We start from the raw sequence: 14,557 nt of genomic DNA, 5'->3' as shown, positions 1-14,557 counted from the left end.
TATTAATTCAAAAACCAGTATGATACTATATGAAATTTCATCAATATATATATATATATATATATATATATATATATATATATTATTGTATTAAATTTTTAAAACGCTTACATATTAAATATATTTTATAAAATATCCTTATTCAAATGTTTTTTCTCAATTAATTTTAATTATATTTTTTACATCATAATTTTAAAAATATTTTTTGCAGATAACAACACAATATATAATAATTATCTTATTTTTAGAAATATATTTTATTTTGAAAAATTTGTTATATAATTTATAATAAATTACCTAATATAACTTATAAATCTAATATTATTTATATAAAATTCGTTTTAATTAATTATATGATGAATTATTGACAAAATTTTATTTTTCATTAATATATATATAACTACACATCTTTGTTTTTTAAACTTAATAAAAGAAGGAATAAAAAATGATGTTTGTGAGAACATATTGAAAATAGAAACTATAACAACATTTTTATCTTGATAATATGAGTTCATAAAATAAACCATTAAAATATGTATAACACTATTGCATCAACGGGAGCATTGAGATATACACTAATTATATATATATTTTATAATATGTTTCTTTTTTGGTTAATTTTTATTTTTATTTTAAATATTTTTTTGATTAACTAATTTCTAAGCTAATTATTCATTAAGGGTACAACGATTTAACCGTTCTAACTTTTAACGTGGGAGCTCTAATGCGAAAAATCACTTTGCAAATAATAATGTAGATAAAATAGATTACAACATATATTAATTATATATAATATTAGTTAACTATATCTTTTATGTATTAGCATTCGCATATTGTTATAATATAAGATAGATTATGATAAATATCACTTACATATTCTATTTATACTATTATTTAACTGTAATATAAAAAAATTACTCAAAAATATAGATAATCTTGATTTATAGTATAGATTATATCCTAACACTTACTAATACTTAATAATATTATCCAAATTAATGAACTACTGATTCAGCTAAAAATTGTTAAAACATGATAAATTAAAATTCATTAAAATCATGGAGAATATGACAACTAAGCAAATTTACTTCTCAAATAATAGTATAGATAATCAAATATGTCATATTAACTAATTATATTGACTTGTTAATAAAATATGTCATATCAACTAATTCTTTAAGTTGTTCTATTATGACTTGTTAATTATAAATAAAAATATGGCCCTAAATTAATGGATTAGATGAGTTATAATTTGAAAAAATTTACTACCAAAAATCGGATTTTGGCCACACATAAACAATAAATCTCTTTATATAATATTCTACTAATTCCTAAGCTATCTATAATATATGTTATATAACACACAAATAAACATGATATATAGATTGTTACAAATCACACTCACACAAGCAACCAATCAAGGCTCATTACTTTTCTGGGACACAATCAATATACATAACTCAAATAACTTTTGCACATGTATACATGAATATGGGCCAGAAAATAGAGATGCTCAAAATTATAATTGAAAAGGAGAATAAGAACAAATGGTTAACAACATAGAAAAGATGCTAGTTCACGATAACCATTGATATGCCATGAACAAAAACAACGAATGTGTTAGAAGAAAGGAATCATCAAGCCCATTTAGCCAATAAAGACATGAGACCAGCACCAAGAAGAAGAGCAATGTGGGCCATGATTTGAAGCCCAGTATTGGATTGCATCTTAGGGTGCATGAAGTCTGCTGCGAGAAGGTCGACCAGAGACATGTAGATGAGAATACCTGCGGATGCAGCGTTCAATACTCCTTGAACGATCAGAGCCGTTGGAGAAGACTCATCGTACGTATCTGATATCCCCATTCCGACAACGATACCTATTGGTGTTGTTACCGCGAAGAACGTCGACATTATTGTTACTGACAAACACTTGAATTTTCCCTTCAATAACAAAAAAAATCGAAATCGGATTGTTATTATGAATTTATGACTTTGGTATTTTTACTGTTTTGCTATTTTGGAACTAAACAATACAAGTTGATAAAAGTCAAAAGGTGAATGACCACTATGCAATAATGTTAACTCTTTAAAATATACATGTCGACAGATAAATGCTAGTATCATCACATATGTGTCGTATACGGACTGAGTTTATACTGATCGAGTATATAGAGCTTAATTAATGAAAGTCAAGGAATAAATAGATAAATGAGAAAAATACCTGAGCAATACAACCACCAAGGCCAAGACCTTCGAAGCATTGATGAAACATTAAGGCAATGAAGAGAGCTTTTGCGGCTTCTGGACTCTGTGAAGCTCCAAGTGATATTCCTATTACCACTGAATGTACTATTATTCCCAGCTCCAGTACCTACTTTGAGTATTTTTTTTTAGAGCCAACAAAAATGGGCACAAGACTACCATTTCTGAGATATATAGAAAATTTTACATTACATGTTATATTATTTTTTAAGGTTTCGGGCAAAATAAAGTTACAGTACGTGATATAGTTTTCGGATTTTCGATGCATTCCGAGTTATGGAATTAATCTTCTTCTTTATTTTTTAATTACACTCTAAAAATAATATGTCAAAGCTAACATTATATCTGAAAAGTTCTTATTTGGAATATGGGCACCAAACTACATGTGATGGTTTTCTTAGAGAATCAAACCTCACATGGTCCGAATCTAAACAACCAGCGTTGACAACAAATGAACTCGCAGAAATGCATGAACTTGTAGATTTTGTTTTCTAAATTATCCTGAAAAAATCGATTCATGTTGAAAAACATACATCGATGCATGCACTAATTTTTTCTTGGGAAACTATGCTTTCTGAAAATGTAATTAACAAAAATGGCTATTTTGTTACATCAAAAATACTTAAAACTTTCAAAAAATGTTAACAGTATGCGTTTCCATGTAGTATAGTATAGAAAAATGAAACGAATTAAACTAGAAAACACAAACTCTATGATTGTAAAACGTGGAGCTCAATCAACAAACCTGTGCAATAATTCTTGTCCTGAGAATCTGGACCTTGGCAGAGTCCACGGATGGCTCACCGGACTCTCCATCAATGATCGTTTTCGACGCTTTGCAATGCGATTTATAGAAACTCGAAGTAGCAAACGTATCAACGGACAGCGTCAAGATCGCTGCTACCATGGCGATGAATCCAGTGAACGGAAACTCCCACGCTTCCGACGTGAGGCACGGCGAGTTAAGCATCACGTAAGCCTCAGGCAAGACGTGCATGAATCCGGTAGACAGGATAACTCCGGCAGCGAAAGCTTTCGTGACGAAGAAGAAAGATGTCTCGGGACGCAGAGAAGGGAAGACTTTGCCTAAGAGAGGGAAGAGAACACCGATCACTCCGGCGAGTAGAACGGCTGGGATGGCTGCTATTTTGTATTTGCGAGCTCCGGCTTTGTTTTCGTGGTCGTCGTCGTGTGAGCACTCGCATTGAGGCTTCCCGGAATGTGAATGGCCCTCATGGCTATCCTGAGCTTGAGCAACGGCGATCAGGAGGAGGGAGATGGAGATGAAGAAGAGTAAGAGTTTCACGTTTTTCATCATTATGTCTTTGTATAGTTTAGGGTTTCTGAGAAGAGATTTTTTTGATGATGAAAAGAAGAAACAAATTGGCAAGGAAATGGAAGTATATGAATGTGAGTATATATACGTACGAGGAAGTAATCTTGCGCGGAATGTGATTATTAGTTTTGCTATTTTTTAATAAGGAGACATTAATCTGTTTAATCTGGATATCGGTTCGGTTTTTGGTTGTTTTTTGGTTTTTAATCTCCTAAAATATAACTATCATTTTAAATCAATATTTATCTGGGTTGTTCGGTTAAAATGTTTGATGTTTTTGCTTTTTTTTCAGTGATAATCAAAAATTCCTATTATTTGTTTGTTTTCATGTTATGAATCTTAGATAGTCGTGATGTCGAACCAATGGTTTCATATTATAGTTTCTAAACGGATGATAGTTAAAAAAAGAAAAGAAAATTATTAAGACAAATCATTTTACTACAATTTGGTCGATAGTGAAAGAAGCATTAACAAAAAGAATATTTTAACTTCAAAAAAACTTAGATATTCCAGTTGTGGTAAATACTTAGTTATAAGGTGCTCACGTTAATGTGCACATGTATGTGTTTGTAAAAGTATATAAAGATGGTTGATAAATATATAAAGATACTGTTAATTAATATTAAATGACATTTTTTCAAAATAATACATGAAAAATAAAATTCTTAAAATAAAATTATTTAAAAACAAAAATATTGTAAAATTTATATAAACTATAATATATAACTTATATAATTCTTTAAATATATGTATATATATATGCATATAACAGATCAAATTGGATATTCGTTCCTATAAATATTGATATTTGCGATTTGCTTTTTTTACGGATATTGCATTTTAGTATTTGATTTGCTTCGTAGAGTAATGAATATCTGGATTTTTCAGTTCGAATTAAAACGGATAACGAATCGAATCAAAATTTTTGAATAATTTGTCCAGTTCTATTCGTAAACAGTAAAAATAACGTAAAGAAAAATAATGCAAATGAGTTTTATATTAAAAAAACGTAAAGTACATAGTGTGAACATATTTATGTAGAGTTTGGCTGATAAATTCTCACATATGTTCATTTTAGTGTGAACGCATTTATTACAATGCTTCTACACGTTACATGTGTCCAGTTTAATGTGAACGCATTATTACAATGATTCTCCTTTAATATATAAGAGATATTAAAATCATTTAAGTTTGTGCTTTTTTTTTTGAGTCATTCATTACCAAGATATGAGCTCATGATTAATGAAACTGAAGAAAAAATATTGAGGTTATTTTTTATCTATCTTGATTGCTCAATTTTTTTAAGAGTTATTTTTGCGTTGACCCCCTAAGGTGAACCTCTAGATTCACCAACCAATAGGATTTCATTATTTCAAATTCGATATATTTTAAAAAAGGAAACAAAATATTATAAAGTTATATTATGTTTTTAAAATAAAAAAGTAAAAAAAAAATAGCAGCAATAGAAAAAAGAATTAAAAAAAATATTTTTAACGTCGTCAGCAAAATACTAAACCCTAAATCCTAATCCCTAAACCCTAAATCCTAAACCTTAAACCCTTGGGTAGACCTAAACCCTTGGGTAAACCCTAAACTCTTGGATAAACTCTAAACCCTTGGGTAAACCCTAAACCTTTGGATAAATCCTAAACTCTAAATAAAAACACTAAACCCTAAAAGTCTAAACCCTAAATCCTAAACCCTAAACCTTTGAGTGTTTTTGTGTTTAGTGATTTTGATTTAGAGTTTAAGATTTATCCTAGAGTTTAGGGTTTACCCAAGGGTTTAGGGTTTAGGATTTAGCGTTTAGGGATTAGGATTTATGGTTTAATGTTTTGCTGACGACGTTAAAAATATTTTTTTGTAATTATTACTATTTTTTATTTATTTTTTTTTACTTTTTAATTTTAAAAAGATAATATAATTTGACAATATTTTGTTTCATTTTTTAAAAGATATCGAATATGAAATAACACAATCCTAATGGTTGGTAAACCTAGGGGGTGAAGAATAAGTCTTTTTTTAATATCTACGATCTTACTATAGACAAATAATGCAATTGGTTTAAAGAAGTATGCAATGTATTTCAACTTGTTTTGTATCGTAGATCAGCACTTCAGCAATAGTTATAATTCATATCTCGACAAAAAGAAAAGAGAAAAGAAGAAGCAATGGTAACGAATTTACGATTTGACTAGAGAATTTTATCAATAACAATATCTTCTAGTATCAAATAGGCTAGTAAGAACTAGTTAGGAATGTAATCTTATATGCTAACAAAGTTCAAATACGGCGCCTTGCATTGGCGGGGTGCTGTGTTGAAATTCGTCTTTTGACAAAATAGTTTTAGACCATTTCTAGTAATTTTTTGATTGAAATATACTACTCCTATTAGAAATATTTCTCAAAAAAATATACTATTAGAATGATCGGATGGTAGATACGATGCAACCGTTGATGTGAGCATTAAGAAATACTGAAATAATGTGAACACATGTCAAAATCTATACTATTTTGCATGACAATAAAAATCAGAAGTGTATTGATTGTAAAGATAAAAATATAATATTTGTATGTATCCATTTGTAGTTCAAATTACAAAGTTCGAAATTTAACAAATGGACTTACACTGAAAAGTATTTTTTTTATCAAAAATCATTTGTAAATTTAATATAGATAAATCAAATAGTTTTTCTTTTGGTTAACTTTTGTAACTTGAGATTGATTGTTTTTGTAGAATAAAATAATTACTATTTAAGTAAGAATGAATTATGATTAGAACAATATTATCTTTCACTTGATGGAAGAGAAAATTAATTACTTTTGTGGTATAAAGCCAAGCTACAATATCTTACCTTTCTCATAATCTTCTTTTTCTCTTCTCATAATCTTATCACATACCAAATCTCTCATTTTTTTTCTTTTTAGTTTTGAGGTTCAAAATACTACATATTTGTTAGATTCCTTTTATGCTCTAAATGGTGCTGAAGATTGGACATTTAATTGTATTGTAAAATTCTGATTGCATCAACATTGTCACACTGCAGATAATTCAAAAATTAAGAAAATGATGTCTTATCTCCGCACAAAACTGTTCGTTTTAAACAAAAAAAAAAATTAGCTAGTATCAGTTATTGTAATTTTAATTATATTTTTATCATTATATAGACAAGTTATTAAGCTTGGTTATATTATTGTGATTCTATTAGATTATATGTTGATATTTTCTAGAAGACTTTCACTTTTTTTTTTGAATAAAGATCCTGGTTCCTGTTATGTTTTTCTAGAACCCAATTTTTGATAGAGTAGTAAAAATTATTGTCCTAAAATCCAATGTATTATATAGAAGCCAAGATCATTCGTTTATTTTTGTTCAACCTAGTCAATTTTTGAACACTAGTAAAAATCAGATTATTCATTAACTTTTTCCTATTTTAAATGTCTAAAATTTTTGGATCCGAAAGTTTATATATCTTCTAAAATAAAACTCAAATTATTTTGAATTAATTTTTAGGAGAGTAAACCTGTCCCAGGCTCCCAGCAATATTTAAACTATAACCTTTTAGATTCATACTAGATAATTCAAGAATTTATAGATTCTTCATTAGTTTTTTTCATGGGAAACGATGGATTATGTAGTACTCCCTCCGTTTCATATTAAGTGTCATTTTAGAGAATTTTTTTCGTTACAAAATAAGTGTCGTTTTCGATTTTCAATGCAAAATTTCTGCAAAATTTATTTTTCTATTGGTTGAAATATGGTTAGGTGTATAGGTAATAGTATTTTTTTTATAGGAAATGTACAAAATTAATTGTTTTCTTAATCTGTGTGCCGAAACCTAAAACGACACTTATAATGAAACATAGGGAGTATATCTTTTTAAATCCCGGAGAAAAATTATACCCAGTCTTAGTCTTATGATGTTATCTAACATTTTACCATAATTTTTCATATTAAAATACAAAAGAAAAAGTTAACATCATTTATCGTTTTCATCAACTAGTTTGGTAGTCATCTACTTTAATTAAGGATCATAACAATTTCGAAACAACATATCTATCTAAAAGCTTCAGTTGTTGATTGCGCAGAAGATTTGCGACCTAGTTTTCAAGTCTATTTTAAGCTAATCTTTTGACAAACGTAGAACAACGAAAAAAATGTTCTTGTGGAACTCAAACTAGAGTGAAAATTTGTAGATTGCATTATATGGGTATTGATTTCCATATTAACTACTAGCTAGTACGCATCACTTTATGTTCTAAATGATTAAATGAAAACGAGTGCATCGTAAACATAGTCGAGAGCGACTATTATGGAAGGAAAGAAGAGCAAACATATTGGATTTCTTATTAAATTCGACTCGTCAGACACGTCGTCACGAGTTAGCCTGGTCTCCGAGAGTCCGAGACTACTTTAAACAATTAAAAATAGAGAGATGAATAAAGATCTAGGATAAAGAATATTATTCCTTTTTCCTTTTCTCAAAAGAATGGCGAAAGAATGTCGACATAAAATGTACATAGCATACTAGTTGACTCCTTTCTTAGCTCAAAATAATGGTAATGAAGCTTAAGGGTTTCAAGTCAACCTCTAATTATGTCGATAGCATGCCTCATTTTCATTTGCATATGCATATTTTTTTCTCATTTGATTTTTATTATAATCGAAATTCCCATTCATCCAACTGTCTTGACGCGGTTATATATACACATCATCTTTCTGGATACAGATTATCTTATAATTTTTCGTTTAATATAGTAAAATTTTGTCAATGAACAACATACTTGTTTATCAAATCTTATTGATTAGTCTTTAATCTTTATATAGTTGACATATAATACCATATTACAGTTTTGAATATATCTATAAATATTTTTATTTTATAATGTATCTTTCTGAACAAAGAATATTTTTATTTATTTAATATATTAGTTTTACTTTCTTTATATATTATTTTATTAAATACTTCTTTACGAAAAATTAACATGTTTTAAGTACTGTTTTTCTGCAATGCTAATTTATTTAATACTTAATTGCCACTTAATATTTGAAATTCACAATACTTATCCTAGTGTTAGCATACAAGGCTTAATAAACATAATAATCATTATATATGGAAGGATGAAGTGAACATAAGTTTTCCCAAAAGATATCACTAAATGTTGTTTTTAACGCTGAGTTTATTGCATCATTTGTAAAACGAGAAGTTCATACAATTCGGAAATAACTTCAAAAACAGAGACACCAATAGACATCTAAGAGAAAGAAAGAGCTCAGAACTCACACTGGATCCTCTTAAGCAGAAACAGAGATAACCACATCAGACGTTTAAGTAGACAGTTTGCTGACACAGTTTGCTGACACAGTTCGCCGAGATCTGGAGCCAAACCAACGATAAGATCCGACAACCACGAGTTGGACCTCTCAGAGCTATATAAGACCACTGTTCACTCGTGACACCGGTTACAATCTGATCAGCCACTTGATTTTTTTTGTTGCGATGTGTTCTAAACTTCATCGTTCAAAGCTACTACAACAGACTGAGAATATAGTTGATCAAAGGACCGAGAGATGAAAAGCAAGACTGTTGCGGGAGAGCCTTTTTGGCCCTCCACTGAACACGCTTCATGTAATAAAAAAACAAACAATTGTTTATACAATTTTGTCATTATCACATACTTTTTTGGTCAAAACACTTATATAAGTTTCAAAATAGCACCTTCAAGTGTATTTCCCATGACTGGTATAATTTGTAAAGTTGGAAAACTAAACAAAAAAAAAAACAAAATTCATTTAAGAGTATCTCCAAAAAGACTCTCTGTTATAGAGTTTGCAAAACTCTATATTTAAAGTTTAAAGTGTTATTATCCAAAAGCAAAACTTCAAAAATTATTTGAAATTTACACTATGGTCCTTATATTTATCATAATTAATATAAATCCATATAACTTTTATAAATAACTAGCACATATATAAAAATATTATAGTAATATTAATAAAATATTACACTAAAATATAAAATTATAAATATAAATACATAATTAAATATTAAACTGCAAGCAAAATAACACATTATTACATAAAATCATTTTCTTAATGCTCCATTTTCGGTTACACAAAATTTTTTAAAAAAATATTTTAGAAGTTTCTGAGCAAATTTACTAAACTATTAGTGTTGTTGTAATATTTAAATTTGTGTAATAATTATGTCTTCATGTATCTTTTTAAAAAAAAAATGTTAAGATTTTTTTTGTAATATTCTTGTTGTCTAATTCTACTTTTAAAATATTATGAATCTTATTTTAATTTTTTTAAAAAAATTATGTGTAAAATTTAAATTTATAAAAAATAAATTTGAAATATTTAAGATATACAAAAGCTTTAAAGATTAAAAAGATGAATGAGAAAATATTTATGAATCATAAATATGATGTATAATTAATTATAAGGACTAAGATGCAAATAAAAAGATGAAACTTCAAATTTAGAGTTTTGAGTACTGAAATTTTAAATATGAAATTTCGCTTCTTAAGTTTTGAAATTCTTTTTTGGAAAACAAAAAACTATATATTTGAAGTTAGATATGAATGGTGACCAAGGAACGACGAGGAACAATGCATTCCCTAACGTTCCTAAAAAATCACCATTCACAAGGAATATTTTTTTTCTCTCATTTCCTTTCATTCTTTTTCCTGTAGAGAAATAAAGAATAAAATCATTCATTCTAAAATTTGAGAAGGAATATTCGTTCCTTTTCATTTTTGCTATTTTAATCATTTACATTTTTTTTTATTTTTTTTTTTTGTTTAGAATGATCACCAATCAGACAATAGAATTTTTTTTGGAGATGCTGATTCTCAGACAATCGGACAATATGTAGTAATTTTTTTCAATCGTGTGGTTAATTTTTCACTTTACTTTTGAGTTCCACAAGAAACAGAAATTGGCAGTAATTCAACTATAAATTTCCAATACTACCCTATCGTAGTGATTCATCAACTTTTCTACAAACATCGGTACCTGGTTTTAGTCATTTATTAATCCCAAAATTAAAGATGAATTAAGGTAAGTTATGTAAAGGACATGCTAAACCTCGAATCTTTATTCTCTAATCTCTACTAATTGCCTTTCTATAAAGCTGTGTCATGTGTGTATACACACTAAAACTGAAATTAATGGTCAGTAGAGTATCATTTACGATCTATCTCGTGCCTTGGTATCTAATCTGTGTGGCTCCTCTAAAATACTCCTGCTAGTCTCTTTTTTTTTCACAAGAAACATAAAAAGAGTATATTTTACTCTTTTTTTTAACTTAATAAGTTCATAAAACATTTAACATTCTTAACCTTGTTTTACGGTGACACTGTCTAACTTGTGCTTAACCTCCCGGACAGATGAGAGCTTTTCTTCTTTCTGATTACTTTTTAACTCGTCATTATAAACTACAATGTTGTTATCTAGCAAATACTATACAACACCCCGAAGATCAAAACATTTTTTAGAATAAACTTTTTCAGACTTGACAAACTAGTAGAATAATAAAAGAACCAACTTCGACCAATTCGTGTTTTAATTTAAAGATGAAGATAATGGTGGTCAATTTTATGGCAGACACGAATCGTTGACTTTTCTTGTTTCACACCATTGCATTATTCATAACACTTTGCCTGTTATACAAAGATAAGAAAAACTATGAATAAAAGATACACAAGACACCAAGTATCCAAATTAAAGAGAAATCATGTATACAAAAATAAACAACGATGAGACAACTTACTAAAGACAAGCACGCACGTTCGATTTTTTAAAACACACATCACAAACACGCTCACTTAGCTCTCCCTTTCTAAACATTTGATATTATATGTTAAGTAGACGCGTATTACTGAGAGAGGAGAGAGTGAGACACTAAGGGAGATAAGAGTGAGACACTAAGGGAGTCTAGTAGAAGTGATCATGAGAATAATGATCTTACTTGTTGTCTTGTGCATCCTTCTTAACACTTTTCTCTTCTTCAACATCTTCCTCTTCGTCATAGTATCGTTCATCTTCATCCTCGTCACTGCCCATGTCATGGTCGAAATATTCTTCATAGAACTGATCGTCTGTATCATCATCCTCACCGTTCTCCAGCTTCTTTCTGGGAATTTGTCTGATTAACCTCTCTTGGATACTGTCTCTGATTGCAGTCCCCTATTAACATTTTGACGCATTTATTATTTTTGATCAAAGCTTATACAGAACATGAGTATTAACTTATAAAACATATGTGTGTTGATACAAGTGTATCCACAATTCTACTTACCATCTTATGGCAACCTTCTTCAAATATTTCCAGAAATCCAGCGACCCATCGATCTGCATTCTCTACCCACTCGTTGCGCAGCATTTTTACAGTTTGAATCTGGAACAACACGGGTTTAGACATTAAGAAAAGGAGTAAAAAATATGCGATTGGAAAATTATAATAAACTTCTGCGGGATAAGATTGTTCAGTTAAGATGTAATATCAAGCATGAACTTCATCAAAAAGAGATCTTCTAACAAAAGCATGAAACTGTGTGGAGGTTTCAAGCACAAAAGTAATCAGACTGCCACTATAGGGATGAAAATATTTAACAACTTGATATCGCCTGGCACCACTACTACATATAAAGGAAGCAGCTCCTTTTGGTATTTCGAAACTGAAACACGAAAGGATCAACAAGCATCACTTAACGCATAACAAGAGTAAGAGATAAGAATGCTCTTTGTCTAGAGGCTGAAAATCCTATAAGAAGTGAACGAGGTTCAAGATATGGGAAGCTCGATTGCAAACGTGACAGAGTAAGGTGGTTAAACAGTGGGACGTGAAAAAATGGCAAAACCTAAAACCCTGCAGTCTATTATGATGAACAGATTGTTTAATAGAGTGCAATACAGTAGAAAAACGATGGACTTATGATGATCAATCAGACAAAGAGAGGTTGAGCGAAGACATGCCTTTTCTCCCACTTTTTCTTGCTGTTCTTTGACTCTCTCCTGGAGTTTCTTAAGCCTCATATTAACTCTAAGTCTCTTTTCCTGTTGCAAATCAATAAACTCAAAGTTAACTCCTCCGAATATAAGAAAAAAAAAAAAACTCAAAACAAGAAAAGTGAAGAGGTAGCAAGAAAATGATGACATGCCTTGACAAAGCTAACTCCAAGATCTTCCCTTGAATAACCTCTATCCAGGTTACGCATAACATACTGGTTATAATCTTTCACTATTCTCATGATAATGTCCGAGGTCGATATCCCTTCAGTTCGCATTGTTTCCTTAAACCTCCCAACTTTCTTAACCTGCATCAAAATGGTCAGTTACACCAGAAATACAAAAGTGTCGTCAAGTGTGATGAAAATCACCCCTCCCCTGACTCACAAATTCATAGACATCCTTTCCAGCTCCGCTGGTGTCTGCATACCTGTGGATGATATTAGATTCAAAGAAGGTTTCTTTAGTTTCCATATCATCTGTACATTGACAAGCATAACTAACAACCATTTCACCGAAACTATATCAAGACTAACAAGAAAAAGAGATATGTTCTTACGGAAGGGAATCATGGGCAACGTAGTCAATCCGGTGGTTATCAAGAAACTCTTGGTTGATCACCCATGGTGCATCAGGAATGACTTCATCCACCCACCTGTACGTTAAAACAAACGTGTCCTGTAAAAATCCATTCCTTGCCAAATCAAATAGCTTCTACTATAATAACACAAAGATTAGATAAGGAAACGGAAAATTACTTGCAATGACGAAGTGATTCATAACGCTCTTCAGCAGTCATAACAGTCCTTCCCTTGTACTTATGAGTAGTCTCATCGTTGCAACATCCCACAAGAAGGTAAGTGTTTGGAAACCTAAACAAGAACACGAAAACCATCACAAGTAAATCAACTAACCTCCTCCTGAAAATACTAAATCATAACTAAATCACGAGATTCCAAATCATACACCACAATGCATTGCAGATCATCACAAAGTTTGACAGTAATATAAACCAACACGCCGATTAAATCATCGCCGAGAGTATCTATCTAATCAAATAGAAATTTTCAACTGCACGACTTACAAGGAACTTGACTCAGCCACAAATCAAAATCGGAGATGCAAAATTAGCTAAAACTATCTAGGGGAATACGAACGATTTCTTGGCCTGTTCGAGAGATCGAGCGTGGCCAAAGTGGAAGAGATCGTAGATCCCGTCGGCGTAGACGCGGACGGGACGATCGGTAGGAGGCGAAGCCTGGATTGCTGCAGAGCCGGAGACTGCGACGGCGGTGGAAGGTCCGTCGGTAGTTGGATCGGCGGTGACGTTGCTCATATTCTCTCCGATCGAAGGGGTAGAAATCACCCGCGTCCCTTGTTATGTGAAACGGAAAACTACAAAAACGAAACTATCTATACTGACGGGAAACATGATTACAATCTTCTTTTTTCTTTTTACATATTTATTTATTGTTTTTTTTCTGTACTTTAATTTTATTCGAGGAAGTATAAATGTTCTAAATAAATGGGAAATGTATTTTGAATATCGATAAAGTTCAATGTTTACGGAATGATAATCTATGCTAATAAAACAGAGTTTTTGAGGTTTTCAGCGAGAACAAATTCTCCCAAAAAATGACACGTTGCATTATTATTTAAAAAATAGAAAATAAATAATAATTAAATTTACAACATAAGGAAAAATAAATAATAAGTAAATAAACAATATAAGAAATAAAAATATTGCATTAAACAATAATAAGTAAATATACAATATAAGGAAAATAAATAATAAGTGAGTATACAATAAAAAAATAAAAAACTAAATTAAAGACACATCTGAAAAATGTATAGTAGAATAAATAATAATCTATACTAATAAAAGGGACCTTTTGAGGTTCCATAGAGCGTCCACATCAGCGAAAACAAATTCTCCCAAAA

At 30.0% G+C, this 14,557-nt stretch overlaps 2 protein-coding genes across 3 annotated transcripts; both read right to left on the bottom strand.

Moving 5' to 3' along the window:
* Window positions 1-1,504: 1,504 nt before the first annotated feature.
* On the bottom strand, window positions 1,505-3,635 carry LOC106340871 (zinc transporter 3). The gene is made up of 3 exons (XM_013779702.1): window positions 3,010-3,635; window positions 2,224-2,373; window positions 1,505-1,943 (listed from the first exon to the last, which is right to left on the bottom strand). Exons 1-3 carry the CDS (start codon window positions 3,580-3,582, stop codon window positions 1,638-1,640), a joined length of 1,029 nt encoding a protein of 342 aa, XP_013635156.1. The 5' UTR covers window positions 3,583-3,635; the 3' UTR covers window positions 1,505-1,637.
* A 7,380-nt stretch (window positions 3,636-11,015) lies between these two features.
* LOC106336594 (choline-phosphate cytidylyltransferase 1-like) lies at window positions 11,016-14,054 on the bottom strand. Of its 2 annotated transcripts, XM_013775460.1 has the most exons (9): window positions 13,774-14,054; window positions 13,375-13,488; window positions 13,176-13,271; window positions 13,004-13,046; window positions 12,769-12,924; window positions 12,584-12,664; window positions 11,907-12,005; window positions 11,577-11,794; window positions 11,016-11,268 (listed from the first exon to the last, which is right to left on the bottom strand). In XM_013775460.1, exons 1-9 carry the CDS (start codon window positions 13,950-13,952, stop codon window positions 11,238-11,240), a joined length of 1,017 nt encoding a protein of 338 aa, XP_013630914.1. In that variant the 5' UTR covers window positions 13,953-14,054; the 3' UTR covers window positions 11,016-11,237. The 2 variants fall into 2 exon arrangements, with proteins under 2 accessions (XP_013630914.1, XP_013630915.1); XM_013775461.1 differs by lacking the exon at window positions 11,016-11,268 and having other exon boundaries at window positions 11,303-11,794.
* Between the last annotated feature and the right edge of the window lie 503 nt (window positions 14,055-14,557).

The sequence above is a fragment of the Brassica oleracea genome, chromosome C4 (genome assembly GCF_000695525.1).
Source record: "Brassica oleracea var. oleracea cultivar TO1000 chromosome C4, BOL, whole genome shotgun sequence".
In the NCBI taxonomy this organism is placed as follows: Eukaryota; Viridiplantae; Streptophyta; class Magnoliopsida; order Brassicales; family Brassicaceae; genus Brassica; species Brassica oleracea.
The sequence above is the reverse complement of the archived record's forward strand: the minus strand, read 5'-3'. Positions and strand labels throughout refer to the sequence as shown.

Excerpts from the sequence above, each read along its gene's own strand:
- LOC106340871 (XM_013779702.1), bottom strand. The coding sequence starts at position 3,582 with ATGATGAAAAACGTGAAACTCTTACTCTTCTTCATCTCCATCTCCCTC. Across the intron at positions 2,374-3,009 it reads GGACAAGAATTATTGCACAG|GTACTGGAGCTGGGAATAAT; the intron begins GTTTGTTGATTG and ends TACTCAAAGTAG. Across the intron at positions 1,944-2,223 it reads TTGGTGGTTGTATTGCTCAG|GGAAAATTCAAGTGTTTGTC; the intron begins GTATTTTTCTCA and ends TTGTTATTGAAG.
- LOC106336594 (XM_013775460.1), bottom strand. The coding sequence starts at position 13,952 with ATGAGCAACGTCACCGCCGATCCAACTACCGACGGACCTTCCACCGCC. Across the intron at positions 13,489-13,773 it reads CTCGAACAGGCCAAGAAATC|GTTTCCAAACACTTACCTTC; the intron begins GTTCGTATTCCC and ends GTTCTTGTTTAG. Across the intron at positions 11,269-11,576 it reads AAGGATGCACAAGACAACAA|GCAAAGTGTTATGAATAATG; the intron begins GTAAGATCATTA and ends TTTGTATAACAG.